The 17,615-nt window shown below is 40.9% G+C and overlaps 1 protein-coding gene across 1 annotated transcript in view; it reads right to left on the bottom strand.

Moving 5' to 3' along the window:
• LOC144494794 (ephrin type-A receptor 5-like) overlaps positions 1–17,615 on the bottom strand; it is a 393,151-nt gene that overhangs the window by 53,341 nt on the left and 322,195 nt on the right. Inside the window, exons 10-12 of the mRNA XM_078214142.1 lie at positions 6,989–7,114; positions 6,715–6,900; positions 1,938–1,999 (exon numbers count right to left, since the gene is read on the bottom strand). Coding sequence (XP_078070268.1) covers positions 1,938–1,999; positions 6,715–6,900; positions 6,989–7,114 — 374 coding nt within the window. The remainder of the gene's footprint in view (positions 1–1,937; positions 2,000–6,714; positions 6,901–6,988; positions 7,115–17,615) is intronic.

Genomic DNA, 17,615 nt, shown 5'->3' with positions numbered 1-17,615 from the left:
TTAAAGTTGCAGTTCTTATTTTTCGATATATATGTATATATAAGCGCCATTGTCAGTTGCAGTTTCCTCATTTATAGGGACAGGATTCCGGCTATGTGTTTTTCCCTTCCTGCTGGCAGGAAACAGGACATGCAGTGTAAAGTTCCCACCAACAATGATTTTAGCTTTTCAATATACAAGCATACAAACCCGGAGAACTAGCAATAGCTCACTACGTGCTTCAAAAAAGTTATCAGAGACCCCAATAAACAGATACCAGAAGAACAGTCCTGATTTAACAACCACATCAAAACATGACTTTGTAGTTTCAGCTGCAGGCATACCCAACATTCTTTCACATTGGAGGATAAAACAAATTGACACGAAAACCTTGCAGAGAAAATCCAAATGTTGAAAGCACAAAATGAGCAGACCATTTCCTTTTGGGGGAAGGGAGTGCAGGGGCTCTGGAGATGGGCTGCTCTGGAGAAATTAGGACTTGACATGAATAGTGGTACAATTTGAAATACTTTCTCCTTCATAATGAATTGATTTTCAATCTAAAGAAAGGAAAAAACAAAGTGACAGTTGGATTTTCAACAGGTCAATCAGACTGAAACATTACTTCAATGCTCATTTTGCCACTTCTAATCTCTGCTTTGTCTCAGCTCTCAGGGACACGCTACCCCAACCAATTCATACCCTGCACAGGCATTCTCTCCTCCTCCAATCCTTCTATTTAATACCAGCTCTTCTCTCTATCCTCCTTCCACCTCAACCTAGCATCCTTCCTCCACAATTCAAACCTGCACATTTCTCAACCAAACTTATACCAGTACTAATTATTATTTATCCATTGAAACAAGCACTCTCCTTTCATTTCTATTCTATGCTGTTAAAGATCAACCATAGTCATGTAGGCCAGACAAGGTAGACAAATCAATTTCTCTTCTCTGCCCATTTTTTGGGACACCTTTACTGAAGAGGGGCCTGCCTCAACTTTCCAGCAGAACTTAGAAAAATTGTCAAAGTGCAGTGATCTGCTCTAAATTCCTTTTAGGTGTCACATTCCTCTGACTTTCAATGCGGTGCACGATCCTACCCTGCTCTTCTCAACCTCTCTGCAACCTTTGATACAGTGGACCACTCTGTCCATCCTCAACACCTCCAGGCCATCATCCATGTTAGTGGGACTGCCCTCACATGGTTTCAGCCTTACCTATCTAATCATCACCAGAGTATCTCCAGCAATATCATGTATGCCTACGGACTGGTGGTGCAGAGGAATTGCTCCTTGTCAGGCATTGATTTGGAATGGATGGAAATTATGGGATGCTTGTGATTTTCCAAGATGCACCAATGAGTTTTCTTCTGCCAGTGCACACTTGACATCACCCATTAGTCTGCTTTTAAGATTTGATTTGAAATAATTACAGTGTTTTCAATTAGTGGCTTCATTTCATTTAACATCATGAATTACCTTAACAAAAATAGAAACCATTACCATTGTATCAATGATCCAATTCTTTTACTAAACATTTTCTTTTCATTCTGATGCAATTTCAATATACATTCTAAAACTGGGATAGATTGAACAAAATGGCATCCGGTATGGAGAGGTTCACAGTCGGAGGGAAGAATGGACAATTGGACCCAGAGATCAACGCGGCCAGTCCATTAGTCGGGTTATTCATGTTAAGGATCAGTAAAGTTGGAAAGCTGTGAATTGGGTGTGCTGACCATAGTGCTTCAATGCTCGATCTACTATCTTGGCAAGCAAGGCTACATGTTAGGAACATTAACTCAGAGGTTAACTGCATAGGTTCTTAAAATTTAAAACCATTTATACATTATGAAACGATATCAGTTTCTCTCTATTAATAATTCATAAGGAAACAAATAAAACATTAAATTGCCAATTGACTGACTACTTAATTTCTGAAATGTGAAAAACTCACCTTTAAAAATGTATCAAGAGAGCCATTCTCCATATATTCAGTCACTATCATTACTGGTTTACCTTAAAATATATATAAGAAATATATTAAAGTTGCTACAGAAACATTTGACACATAGAAAATGTGGTTGTAGGAGCAAAAGCTAAGAAATTGCAGCATGTTTTCCATTGATAGAAAACTACAGTTCCCAAGGTTCGCTTCCTGTGAGTGATGCTCCCCACTGGGAACATCAGATTGAGAATCAGCCCTATAATTGCATGCAAAGGAATGACATCCCCAAAACAGTAATGCAGCCAAGTTGATCAATAACAATATTTACGTTTTATCCCTTATTTTTTTTAAAAATCCATCAGTTCATTCAGATTATCCCATAGGTTTCTAATCACTTTGCATTAAATCAATAAACATTTTGTGAATTTAAGGACTGTGCTGTTTGCATTGTTTTCTTTAATTTAATTTTGTTGGTACAATTGAAGACCATTCATCCGTTCTGCTCTCATCTACTTTATTTGCGTTTGCAACAGGAGGCAAATGAATACTTTAGGAAGTGAATTATCCTTTCCCCAGATTATTTGAGAATTGGTTTATGTGATTGGATTGCAGAGTGTAACTTCATTACAGTATTAACGTTTAGGTCAATGAGCATAGAGTAGCCCAGTGGTTATGGCACTGAAGTAGCAACAGTAAGAAGTTTAACAACACCAGGTTAAAGTCCAACAGGTTTATTTGGTAGCAAAAGCCACACAAGCTTTCAGAGCCTTAAGCCCCTTCTTCAGGTGAGTGGGAATTCTGTTCACAAACAGGGCATATAAAGGCACAAACTCAATTTACATGAATAATGGTTGGAATGCGAATACTTACAGCTAATCAAGTCTTTAAGATACAAACAATGTGAGTGGAGAGAGCATCAAGACAGGCTAAAGCGATGTGTATTGTCTCCAGACAGGACAGCCAGTGGGACTCTGCAGGTCCAGACAAGCTGTGGGGATTACAAATAGTGTGACATGAACCCAATATCCCAGTTGAGGCCGTCCTCATGTGTGCGGAACTTGGCTATCAGTTTCTGCTCAGCGACTCTGCACCGTCGTGTGTCGTGAAGGCCGCCTTGGAGAACACTTACCCGAATATTAGCTGTAAGTATTCGCATTCCAACCATTATTCATGTAAATTGAGTTTGTGTCTTTATATGCCCTGTTTGTGAACAGAATTCCCCTCACCTGAAGAAGGGGCTTAAGGCTCCGAAAGCTTGTGTGGCTTTTGCTACCAAATAAACCTGTTGGACTTTAACCTGGTGTTGTTAAACTTCTTACTGTGTTTATCCCAGTCCAACGCCGGCAGCTCCACATCATGACTGAAGTAGCAACTCAGAGAGATTCCTAATGCCACAATGACAAGTTGTGTAATTTAATCCATAAATTGGAGAATGACACTAGGAAAGGACCATGTGGTACAGTGCAGAAGGAGGCCACTTGCTCCATCAAGTCTGCACCAACTCTCCGGCAGACTATCTTAACCAGGTCCTATCCCCGTAACCCCACGTATTTAACTTGTACATCTTGAGACACAAAGGGGAAATTTCACATAGCCAATCAACCTAATCTGCACATCTTTGGACTGTAGGAGGAAACCGGTGCACCTGGAGGAAACCCACGCAGACATGGAGAGAATGTGCAAACTCCTCACAGACAGTTACCCAAGGCCAGAATTGAACTCAGGTCCCTGGCACTGTGATGCAGCAGTGCTAACCACCGTGCCACTGGGCCACCTTCAGGGAAAGAAACTTACTTCACTTATACAAATTACTTAGATATGATTGAAATTTCACACAACCTGATTCACCTTTAATGCACTCAACCCTCAAATAGTTGGGCCACATGGGCCTTATGATCATCCCAAGAATAAAAATGGCAGATTTACATTTGAACTAGTGCTTCTGGTGAGTGGCCTTTATACCCTACTCCTATATTTCACTCTAAAAACAATACCATTCATGTTCCCAGTAAATGAAAAATTAATTAAGCTAATTTTTTCTCAGATTAATGAGACAAATATGAAGTACATACTAGTCAATTCCCCAATGACATTTCACATGAGTTGAAACGTAGCCTTCAGGTGAAGCAGAATTATAGGAATGGGGTTAATTGAACCTGGGACAGTAATTTACTTCCCATTTTGAGGTCATATGTTCTGTCGTTATTTTTACATTACCAATAATTAAATAGCAAAATGTATGACATCTTGGGGAACAGAGAAAAATGGATGAATTGACAGGAAATTTGGCATGTCCACTATGACTGTCACCAACTTTTACAGATGCACCATAGAAAGCTATCTTTCTGGCTGTATCACAGCTTGGTATGGCTCCTGCTGTCCAAGACCACAAAAAACTACAAAGGGTTGTGAACGAAGCAGAATCCATCACTCAAACCAGCCTCCCACCCATTGACACTGTTTACACTTCCCGCTGCCTTGGAAAAGCAGTCAGCATAATTAAGGATCCCACGCATCCCATACATACTCTCTTCCACCTTCTCCTGTTAGGGAAAAGGTACAAAAGTCTGAGGACACGTACCAACTGACTCAAGAACAGCTTCTCTCCTGCCGCCATCAGACTTTAGAATGGGCCTACCTCGCATTATGTTGATCTTCTTCTATATCTTAGCTATGACTCTAACACTACATTCTGCACTCTCTCCTTTCCTTCTCTATAAACGGTATGTTTTGTTTGTATAGCGTGCAAGAAACAATACTTTTCACTGTATACTAATGCATGTGACAATAATAATCAAATCAAAGTTGGAACATAAGAGTTTATCTTAGGTACAGTGTCAGGAGCAAGGAGATGTAAAACTGAGACCCTGCTGGTGGAGAGTGTAACTATAGTGTGACAGGTTTACATAGGTAGTTGCGATTATCAATGTTGATACAACAATTTCTAATGGTAAAGTTGCACAGGAACTGTACACGAATGTAAGATTTGAACATAGAACAGAATAGTTTGTAGGCACTTAAGGAAAACAATTCAGTTCACGAGAGCTACTTAATAAATGTACATCTATTGCATGCCTTTCTCTTCTCGTTTATATCTCTGTTACCGTAGCTACCTCACGTTGGTAGCAGAAAATATGTTCATAGCACAACAATGATAAGACTACTGTATGAATAGAAAATAGATTATTTCATCCGATCAGCATTATGACACTGTGACTAGTGGTGTGCCGCAGGGATCGGTGTTGGGTCCATTGTTGTTTGTTATCTATATCAATGATCTGGATGATAATGTGGTAAATTGGATCAGCAAGTTTGCTGATGATACAAAGATTGGAGGTGTAGTGGACAGTGAGGAAGGTTTTCAAAGCTTGCAGAGGGATTTGGACCAACTAGAAAAATGGGCTAAAAAATGGCAAATGGAATTTAACGCAGACAAGTGTGAGATATTGCACATTGGAAGGACAAAGTAGAACGGACAGGGTAAATGGTACGACTCTGAAGAGTGCAGTTGAACAGAGGGATCTGGGAATACAGGTACAGAATTCCCTAAAAGTGACGTCACAGGTGGATAGGGTCGTAAAGAGTGCCTTTGGTACATTGGCCTTTATAAATCGGAGTATCGAGTATAAAAGTTGGAGTATTATGGTAAGGTTATATAAGGCATTGGTGAGGCTGAATTTGGAGTACTGTGAACAGTTTTGGTCACCTAGTTACAGGAAGGATGTAAATAAGATTGAAAGAGTGCAGAGAAGGTTCACAAGGATGTTGCCGGGACTTGAGAAGCTGAGTTACAGAGAGAGATTGAATAGGTTGGGACTTTATTCCCTGGAGCGTAGAAGATTGAGGGGAGATTTGATAGAGGTGTATAAGATTTTGATGGGTATAGATAGAGTGAATGCAAGCGGGCTTTTTCCGCTGAGGCAAGGGGAGAAAAAAACCAGAGGGCATGGGTTAAGGGTGAAAGGAGAAAAGTTTAAAGGGAATATTAGGGGGGGCTTCTTCACGCAGAGAGTGGTGGGAGTGTGGAATGAGCTGCCGGATAAAGTGGTAAATGCGGGGTCACTTTTAACATTTAAGAAAAACTTGGACGGGTTCATGGATGAGAGGGGTGTGGAGGGATATGGTCCAAGTGCAGGTCAGTGGGACTAGGCAAAAAATGGTTCGGCACAGACAAGAAGGGCCAAAAGGCCTGTTTCTGAGCTGTAATTTTCTATGGTTTTCTATGGTTCTATGGACACAATGTCACTAATGTCAAAGACTAAAGAAACTTGACTGGGAGTGAGATGTTGTCCTCGGAAGCAAGGGAGAAGTCACTATAACTGTACATTAATAGATAATCAATTGGTGGGAATTGTATCTCTATTTGTTTGATTAGGCTTCAAAATGAATGGTAGATTACAAAAAAGTGTAATTGTGTGAGTTATATATGGCAAACCAACATGGAATATCATTAAAATGGAACATACTGTTTTGTATTGTTTAAAATGCAGCCTGTGTTACATGTATGTTGCATTCAAGCAAGTGTTTTTAAAGTAATTAATTTTCCAAAATATTTTTACATGAAAACTCATGTCAACTGTACTTTTGTGTTGACTATAGCACAGGTAACAGACTACAATAGAAGCGAGGAACAGAGTTGTTGTCAAAGTTCTGAATCCAAATAGATTTTAAAAATAATGATGTATGATTTACATTTCTAGATATGGTAATAGCCTTACAATTTGCAATTTCACAGTTCCGTGTCTGTCTTATTTATTTGGTAGACAACATGTCGAAAGTTACGTACTTTTAGTGACCACCCCTTCAAGGTGGATGATGTTGGGATGGTCAAATTGCCCCATTATGCTTGCTTCACCAAGGAAATCTCTGCGCTGCTTCTCTGTATAACCAGCTTTTAGGGTTTTGATGGCCACTGGGAATTCTCTCTTTCCGGGCAACTTCAAACGGCCACTGCATACCTCGCCAAATTCACCTTGAATGAGAAAGATGTTAGGTCGCTCAATTTACTGCGGCTGCACAGAACCTAACATGGTAACAAGGATTCTTATCATCTAACCTACCTGCACCAATGACTCTTTCAATAGTAATGCATGAAGCATCTATTTCCTTGGCAAATTCATGAACAGCTTGACTTGGGTCTTCGTAGGTATGAGGATCAATGTATGTTCTTATACCTGGCAATTTAACTGTTTAATGGGAATAAATGATGAAAATATTAGCACAATTTTCTGTCATTTCTCAGTAAAATGGTTACACTTTTTTTTCTTTTAATTGTTACATTACAAGGTTTTTGCTTTTTCTGCTTCTAATATTTCTAAGGCAATTCAGATCCATTTGGGTGATTTCTCTTAATCTAATATTCACATTTTCTCAGTATCATTTTCTGCAGTCTAAGTGTTACTAGTCTCTTTGAAGCTTCACACCTACCAACATGGGCACACACACATGCATTCTTGTCTTACCAGGCCCAGACCTGCTGGCGTTTCCAGTTTCAAACAGTACCATAACCACATGAAGTAAGTGAAGAACATCAACTGTTGGACCGAGCCTGTAATGCCTACAGCAGCTGTATTAGCCTACAGCAGCTGTATTAGCCACTGCCCTCAGGGTCTTCTGGCTGCACAGAAGCGAGAAAGCCTATGCCCAAATTGTTTGCCCTAAAATCTGGCGGGTTCCAAAGATTCCTAAGCCCTTCTAGAGCTGAGCTGGCCAACTACTATCAAGGAACTCCAACAAGCGAAGACACAGGAAATTGAAATGAGGGAAATGTTGCAACATTCCCACTGTCTCAATACATGGGATTTCTATGCTTAAGTCGCAAATGGTCCACTTTGGTCAAAAGAAGCCTTGGGAATATCTGGGAAATGTAAAGGGGACAGAAACCCAGCATCATTGGACCCATTTTCTTTATTTTGTATCTAGAGAATAAGGATGCGATCTTACCGGCTCGCCATGCCAGTCAATCAGTCGCACACGGCATGAATCGGATGTTTGGCCTCTCACACTATCTTCCCGGCCCCATTTTACTGGTGAGAATGGCTTCACACACAGAAAGGGTGTGAAGCCTATTTGAATAAAACTGACTAAACTTAAATGCACTTGGTTCGGAACAGATGCTTCCCACCTTCCTGGTGAAACGTCATGGCAGCAAGGACCACAACAGCTCCATTGCCATGCCAGGGGGAATTGGAGGCCATTACAGCTTCTGGGAGGTCTGGGGCAAAGCTGGGAAGTGCCCATTGGGCAGAGCCAGCCTACCAGTGTCCACCTGGAACCCTGGCAGTGTTCAGTTGGGCTCCATAAATGTGCCAGTGGTACTGCCAAAGTGTTGGGGCCTAAATGGGGGTGGAGCCTGAGTGGGGGTGGGGCTGTGATGGATGGGGGAGTGCCATGCACAATGATGGGGGGTTTATGCAGAGGGAGCTCTGTGAGGGGGAGTTCTGCAAAATGTGTGGTGATCAAGGGGCTATCTCTGCAAGGGGGGTGCTCTGCAAGGGGCGGGGGGGGGGGGGTAAATGCAGTCAGAGGGAGCGTGCAGCAGTGGGCCCTACAGCACTCCACTGAAATCAGAACTCATCGCATGACCACCTCTGCTCATTCTTTACCACGATCTTAAAACTGTGCAACTCCCTACCTCTTTTCAGTTCCTTTCCCAGCTACAATCTTCAATTTTTTTTAAAAAACAGGCTTGCTGTTATCTATTACTTATTCTGTGGAACAACAACCGCATTCATATTTATTGCAGAAACACATCTAAAGACACAATACCAGATTGAAATGAGCCAAGATTAAAGGAAGAGAGACTAGGTGAGGTGGTTAAAAAGATTGTGGTAGATGGCTTTAGGAAGTACAGAATAGAATCATATGGAATGAATGGTTACGGCACTGTGATATTTCAGTGTCTCAAAGGAGACATGAAGAGATTTAAGGGAGGAATTCCAGAATGTGGTAGCTAACTGGCTGACAATGGGGACATACAAGAGATCAAAGTTTAGGGAATGCATTGCTCTCAGAGGTTTACCAGTCTGGAGGAGTTCACAGGACCATGCTGGGGCAAAGACACAAAGGGATTTAAACATCGCAATGAGAATTTTAAATCTGAAGCACTGGGAGCCAATGTAAGTCAGCAAGTATGGAGGTAATGGATGGATGGGATAGAATAGGGCTGCAGATTTAGATGAACTAAACATGATGGTGGGCTGAAGGTGGATTGCGAAGGTGCTGGCTCTCTGTGGAGCAAATTGGTGATATAACTAAATATATTATTTCTATTTAGACCTCAAATGTATTCAGCTTGCACGACTGATAAAATACTTAATATTTCCTGTTTTTATATATTCAAGAAGCAATTTTTTTCCTAATTTTGCATAACATTTAAGAATCCTTTCCAGCTCACTGGAGCCAGGCTGAGAAACCTGTTGTGGCTAATGTCACTTAAGGTAATTACATTTCTAAACAGATGCACCATCAAGGGACAAATGAAGGAAAAGCCCTAAAATGTCATAATAGTTCCCTGGTTTCCTACTGAGGCTACTTCTACCAAGTCTCCACTGCGTTTATAGGGTTGATATTTAAAGAAGTCCTGGATGGGATAAGGGCCAATTTCTTCAGCAGTTCAGACAAACTAATTGTTACAAATTAAGAAAATCATTACAGTATTTAAAGCATGTCTGTAAGCATTGTTAATGGCACTGTGATACAACACAATAAAAAGCTCAATGCTTCCACACAGGAAGGCAGTTGACCAAGCCTTTAGCAATAAATTACCAATCGTGATTCACCTAGTGAAGCCATACTGCTAATAAACTATTTCACAAGCAAAATAATTTTGTGTTTTTAAACAAGTGGATGTACCTAATTACATCACTATATCACAAAATAGAGCCTATCCAAGATTAGTCATAGAATCATAGAATCTCTACAGTGCAGAAGGAGGCCATTCAGCCCATCGAGTCCGCACCAACCACAATCCCATCCAGGCCCTATTCCTGTAGCCCCACATATTTACCCTGCTAATCCCCTGACACTGGGGTCAATTTAGCATGGCCAATCAACCTAACCCGCACATCTTTGGACTGTGAGAGGAAACCAGAGCATCCAGAGGAAACGCACACAGAAACAGGGAGAATGATACACAGATAGTGAACCGAGGCCGGAATTGAACCCTGGTGCTGTGAGGCAGCAGTGCCCCCGTGCCGCCCCCTTTCAATTGACATTCTTAACAATGCAGTTTCTTCAGTTTGGAAGTAGTATTATATTTGACTCAAAATATTAACTCTGTTTCTCTCTCTACGGATGCTGCCAGACTTACTGACTATTTCCAGCGATTCCTGTATTTATCCCAAAGCGCTGTGTTGTGGAGTTGTAGGAAATGTGATTTTGGCCTTGATTTTTCAAATACGAGACCATACAATTTAAAGTTGACAAAGTTAGGAATGAGGGGAGCAAAGAAAGTTTCTTTATTCACAAAGAGCAATACATTTGTGGAATATGTTACCAGGGACATTCAAAGCAAACCTTTTAAATGGTTCATTTTTAATGCTGTGACTTTAGAATGAGATTGATAAAAATAGTGTGAAGCTGAATGATTTGGATCCAGGGAACTAATTTCACAAATACAAAAGGATAGGAAACTGGGGCAGAGCCCCCTTTCTAAGTTCAGCCCTTCTACCCACCTCCTATGTCTCCTCATGCCCCTAGGTTAAGCTCTGCCTTTCCACACAACTCTTGGGTCCCTTATGCCAAGTTCTTCCCTTTCACCCACCTCCACTTCTCCTCATGCCCCCTCTGCCAATCTCTGACATGTCCTTGCACATTGATCCACTGTGCACTTTCTAGAATCAATAAAGATTACAGTATAAAGTGCTATGGATAAAAATAAGCTTTGCAAAATGTAATCTTTTGATCACTTTTCTTTGTGCTTGAAAGAAGAGAGTCTGGACAAGCTAATGGAACTGCCTTTTGAAGTTTAAATAAAAACACAAACCACAAATTCTTGAAACTATTTAAGTTATGTAAACAAGCATTGTGAAATTGACCGCAGAGATCAGAGAGCCTGAGTTGTCAATCAAACAATGTTTCCTCTGGGGTGCAGGTGTTCTGTTATTCTTATAGACAGCTCGGCTGTCATCCCTTGAGGATGAAAATCCAGGCCACCATTGGGTCTTTGCACATCTTCTCGCTGTGAGGAAAACTGCAGAAAAAGCCAATTTCTGCACACCTTCCAGTAACTAGCTACAGGAAGGTTTTGGCAGAAATTTGAGGTGAAATGGATACTCTATTGTCTGAAATCAGAGCAGACAATTGCAAAATGAAAAAGTAACATAGAATTTGCTCTAATCCCTCATTTAAGAATAGGAACATTGGATTGCAAGGCAAAGACAGGCAAGAGTTCACCTAGTTCATCTTTTACCACCCTGGTAGTCACGTGATACAAAATCAATGGAATTGTTGACTAATCAGAGTAATCAATCTCTATCTTTACACCAGACCCAGAAATGATACGAGAACATTTTCAGTCATTGAGAGCTTGTTCATTCCAAGCATGTTACACTTTCTATTTGACATGTCTCAACTTTCTTACGTACTGTTATCCCCAAGCTTTATTGAACCTGCTCTACTTTGCCACATTTCTTCAAATTAACTAATTTTCATGACACTATTCAAAGAAGAAACTATGCAGAATGTAACTTCCATCACATGCTCAGTGTATCAGAACATTTTGTAAATAAGATTTGAGTGTGTTACATAATGGTGCTCAAGGAAAGAGATAGCAGTATTGCAGAACTAAACAGGTTCCTCATTATAGCCAGTGGAAACATCAGACACTTGAAAATTAAAGTTAACATAGGTCAGTGCTGATATTGCGTGTTGGTTAATCCTGGTTTAACTCCCTTTATGTAATAGTTATAAAATATTCAATTTTATTCATTATTTGAGACTCTTTTTTTAAAAATTCAATGAAGGCTGGTCACCATCTGTTCCTTACATGTGGTTCTCTAGACTTTTCACACTTTCACAATTCAAACAGATTAATATGTTTCATATGAAGCAATTTTTAAAAGCGGCATCTCGGCCTTTTGGCTAAGATGCAAATGAGCCCAAGTCTTGGAGGAGGAACCTCCCCCTTCTCCAATCAGCTTGGCTCATGTAGATCGGGCCCAGGACAGGGTGGTTTGGTCGCCTGCCCTGTCTTGTCAGCCTGGATCGGAAATGTCTCAACTTGTTGAGACTCTGAATTGGATTTGATTTGATTGAATTGGAAAAGTATAAAAAAAACAGATTAAAACATGTTTTACTCATCATAAAATCATATTAAGAATAGCATAGAAGGAGTCCATTCAGCCCACCACACTTCAATGGTGCTGGTTCTTCAACTGGAGTTCTTGTTCAAATCGCCTTTCCTGTATTAGAAATGTATCTAATTCCCATTTAAATGACATATAATTAAATCATTCAAGTGGCGTTAAGTAGCATACAGTAGTCTGTTTCAATTGCTATTTGTGGTAACGCATCCAATTTTGTAATAACTCTCTGGATGAAAAATCCAGATAATAACCAGCCAATAGATACCCAGCAGACACTTTTACACCCCATCTGATTTTCTGTACCACAGCTGTGTAAAAATTGCTCACTATGACCCAATGATATAATTCTTCTAACTTTACTTTTCATTCCTCTAGTAATAATCCTGAATCTTTGTTGCAGAACCACTTACAATTTTTCACCATTTCTCCTCTCAAAATTCTGTAAACTCCATCCAACTAATTTCTTATTTCAGTGCAACTGGGTACTCCGGTTTCCTCCCACAGTCACAAAGACGTGCAGGTTAGGTCGATTTGCCATACTGAATTTCCCCTTAGAGTCCCAAGATGTGTATGTCAAGGGGATTAGCAGGGTAAATACGTGGGGCTACGTGGATAGAGCCTGGGTGGGATACTCTGTCAGAGATTCAGTGCAGACTCAATGTGCCGAATGGCCGCTTTCTGCCCTGTAGAGATTCTAAGATACAAGTGTTCGGTTGTCCATTTTGGCAGAAAAAAAAATAGAAAGGCAAATTATTATCTCAATAGAAAGTAGATTAAAATTTGTCTGGCCAGAGGGATCTGGGTGTCTATATTCAATGAATCACAGAAGGTTTGTATGCAGATACCCAGATGCTTTGATTTCCTCCCACTGTCCAAAGACGTGCAGGTTAGTTGGACTGGCTATGCCAAATTGTCCCTTAGTGTCCTAAAATGTGTAGGTTAGATGGATTATCCATGGGAAATATGTGGGGCTGTGGGGATAGAGAGTCTGGGTAAGATGCTTTGTCGGAAAGTTGGTGCAGATTCGATGGGCTGAATGGCCTCTTCTGCACTGTAGAGATTCTATAAAACTGTCTCTCCATGTTGTTTCTTCCAAAGTGCGTCACCTCACATTAAATTTCATCTGCTACGCATCTACACATTTCACTCACCTGTCTACTCCTGAAGTCCGCTATTACCTTGTTCACTAATCACTGCATTTTGTATCATTTATAAACTTCAAAATTGCATTCCCCCTACTCAAGTCCAGATACACACACATATATAAAGTCTCATCCTTGCTGTTATATTCATAAAATCACAGGAGTGTTACAGTGCAGAAGGAAGCCATTCAGCCCATCATGCCTGCCCTAATTCTCCAAATGAGCAATGCACTGAATGCCAGTCCTCTGACTTCTCCCAACAGACCTGCACACTCTGCCTTTTCAGATAAGAATCCAATTTCCTCTTGAATGCCTTGATTGAACTAGCCTTTCACACACTCTCAGGTAGCGCATCCCAGATCTGAACCACTCGCTGCAGACAAAATTACTTCATTTCTTCTTTTGCCAGTTATCTTAAATGTGCACTCTCTCAATCTCAATCCTTCCATGAGTGGGAACAGTTTCTCCATTTTTACTCTGTCCAAATTGTTCATGAGTTTGAACATCTCTATCAAAAGTACTCTCAACCTTCTCTTCTCCAAGGAATCAGGTCCCAACTTCTCCAATCTATCTATCTATAGAGATGTCTCATCTCTGAGACTATTTCCATTAATATTTTCAGCACTCTCTCTAATGCTTTCACATCTTTCCTAAAGTGGCGAGCCCTCAACTGGTTGCAATATTCCACTATACCGGAGTTCTATAGCGCCTTGGGGAGACTGCACCTAGTGTATTGTGTGCAATTTCTGTCTCCTTATCCAAGGATGGATGTAATTGCCATAGAGGGAGTGCAACAAGGTTTCACCAGACTGATTCCTGGGGTGGCAGACTTGTCCGATGTGGAGACATTGAGGAGACTGGACTTGAATTTTTTGGAGTTTAAAAGAAAGAAGGGTGCCCTCATTGAGACATACAAAGTTCTTACATGGCTCAACAGGCTAGATTTAGGAAGAATATTTCCTCAACTGATGTGTTTGGAATCGGGGGGCACATCCTCAGAATCAAGAGGTCGGCCATTTAGGACCAAGGTAATGAGAGTTTTTTTTCACTCAGAGGGTGGTGAATCTTTGGAATTCTCTGCCCCAGAGGCGGTGGAGACTTGTTATTGATTATATTCAAGACAGGGATGGATAGATTTCTAGTTATCAAAGATATCAAGAGATACGGAGATAATGCAGGGAGAATGCTACTGAGGTGGAATATAAGGGATGACCAAATTTAGTGGCAGAGTACTTGAGGGGCCAAATGGCCTACTCCTGCTCCTTTGTTCCTATGTTGAAGCTAAACCAGTGTTTTATTGAAGTTTAACTAACCTTCTTCCACTTGTACTCAATGCCCCTGTGAATAAATCTGAGGATATTGTATATTTTATTAACCATTCTCTCAACCTGTGCTTCCAACTTCAATGAGATATGTACACATATACCAAAATCTCTCTACTCCTGCATTCATTTTAGAGTTATACTCTTTATTTGATATAGTTTCTCCGTGTTTTTCTATCAAAACAAACAACTTCAACCATCAACACAGTTAACTTCATCTCCCAATTCCACCAACTTGTCTCTGTTCTTTTGAAGTCATACACTACCCTCCTCTTACTTCACAATACTTATAAGCTTTGTATCATCTGGAAATTTTAAAATTATTCCCTGTTCATCAAGATTTTGGTCATTAACTTAGGGGGTCAGTTAGCTCAGTTTGCTGGACAGCTAGTTTATAATGCAAAGCGACGGCAACAGCATGGGTTCAATTCCCATACCAGCTGAAGTTTATTCATGCCTTCTCAACCTTGCCCCTTGCCTGAGGTGTGATGGCCCTCAGATTGAAGCACCACCAGTCAGTGCTCTCTCTCAAAGAGGGAGTGCAGCTTCTGGCACTTTGCCAACTTTTATTTCTTTCATTTCATATCAGGAAGAGCAAAGGATCCAATGCTAACTCTTGGGGAACTCCACGACAAATATTTGTCCAGTCTGAAAAACCATTATTCTCGGTTTCCCGTCGCTTAGTTAATTTTGTATCCATGAGCTGTAACTTTGTTCATAAGTCAGTGCATTATTATATCAAATACCTTTTGGATGTTCACGCACACCACATCAACAGCATCACCATCATCAAACCTTTCTGTCACCTTATTAAAAAGCTCCAGCAAACTAACTAAGAACAATTTTCCCTTAACAAATCCATGAGCCTCCTTAATTAACTCCCATTTGCCCAAATGATTAATTTTGTCCCAAATTATTGTTGCTCATAACTTCCCCACCGCTGAAAATAAATTGATTGGTCTGCAATCGTTAGGCTTATTCTTACACCCTTTAATTCCCCTATGGAAACCCTGAAACCTATTTGCTTTCAGTATGGCCTTGTCTGTTAACATTCCCACATTTAAAGATGCGTGCTTCTGGATTTCTTGATCACCATTTACAGTACACATTTGACTATATTTTCCCCTAGGTATACTATTTCACATGTCCCTGTCATTCCTCTGCCTACTCTTCCAACCTATCATTGTTCTGCTGCATTCTTTGATTTGCAGTGCCCCAGATTTACTACCTCTTGCAGTTTTTAACATTGCTCCTGATTTGCTCTAGTCCAAATACTGATATAAATAGTCCCAGCAAAAATCCCAAGGCACCTCATGACCATATCATGCTAACCAAAAAAGCTAACATTTACCCTTACTCCTCATTTCCTGTCACCTCATAATCATATATTGCCCTCAATACCATGTGCCTAATGTTCATTACAAGCATCCTATGTGGACCTTTACAAATGCTTCATGACAATCCAACATACATCTTCCAATGCTAAATTATATGGAATATAAATTGTTTAAAAAAAAATCAATGTTAAGCACAAAACCATGTGAACTTTTCTTGATCAGCCCAAATCTTTCCAAGAGTTGATTAATTTCATCTTGATTTATGGTTATTTGTGGCCAATAATGTACTTCTGTGCTGTAGTAAACATTATTGTGTTAAAGGCATTGGTTTCTGCATTATCTGCGTAGAAGCCTGAAGCCTCGCATACATATAAGGCAGTAGAATATGATGGGGAATCATCCAAGTGACTAGTTTTTAAGTTTATTTATCAGTGTCACAAGTAGGCTTACATTAACACTGCAATGAAGTTACTGTGAAAATCCCCTAATCGCCATCCTCTGGCACCTGTTTGGATACACTGAGGGATAATTTAGCATGGCTAATGCACCTAAGCAGCATGTCTTTTGGACTGTGGGAGGAAACTGGAGCACCCAGAGGAAACCCATGCAGACTCCGCACAGACAGCGACCCAAGCCAGGAATCGAACCGGGGTCCTTGGCGCTTGTGAGACAGCAGTGCTAACCACTGCACTACCTGTTGGTGACCCAACAGCTGGGCTGAGAAATTTGACTCAGGATGTGTGCTGGGGCCAACTTACCACATATATTCCAAATGGGCATTGCACAGGTCCACTGAAATGCATTTGCTTCTCATTCACTAAAGAACACATTTTCAGCAGCAAGTGAAACCCTACTCCATCCTGCTGGCATTACTGAAAGGGTGGGCCATCCATTTGCAGGTGACTTTGACTAACCTATGTTATTTGTGGAAGTGCTGTGGAGTGTTTTTGGAGGTGATAGGGCAAGTTGCTAAATTCTCACAGGGAGAACAGGGTGACTTGTCCACACAAAAACCTGGTAGATATAAAGGCACAACTGCAGTGTCACAGGATGGAATTTTACCGGCACGTCCGCCTGAAGTTGTACGATCCCGCCCGAGGCCAACAGAGAATGTCATTCTCCGAGCCGGTAAAATTCCGGCCTCTGGGTCTGCAACATAACAGAGAGGTGAAGCAGCTCTGCAACTAGGGGCACTGGAGGAGGAGGAGGGGTTGGGGGAGGAGGCATCTGGGTAGCTTTAGACCAAATGGGCTGCCCATAAAGCACCTATTAAGACTTTGGTTTCTTTAAGATGCCTCACTTCACCACCATTACTCCATTATACTCCATCTTTCCTTGCCCAGAATCCTGCAATCAAATCCACCAACAGAAACTTTGCCACAACATTAGTATGAAACAGCCCATCCAGCAAAAATGAACTAATGACCAAGGTGCATTCCCTTGGCACCTTCTCTGGCCTGATGCTCCGAAACAGTTACCCCAGAAACTGAAGTATGGCCAGCGGAAGACTATAAACTCTCACTGGAAGAGACTGCAGATGGACTTGCAGCCTACAGCAGCTCTGGGCCTTGAAGGCCCA

Source organism: Mustelus asterias, chromosome 6, assembly GCF_964213995.1.
Source record: "Mustelus asterias chromosome 6, sMusAst1.hap1.1, whole genome shotgun sequence".
In the NCBI taxonomy this organism is placed as follows: Eukaryota; Metazoa; Chordata; class Chondrichthyes; order Carcharhiniformes; family Triakidae; genus Mustelus; species Mustelus asterias.
This window is presented reverse-complemented; position numbering and strand designations above follow the sequence as displayed.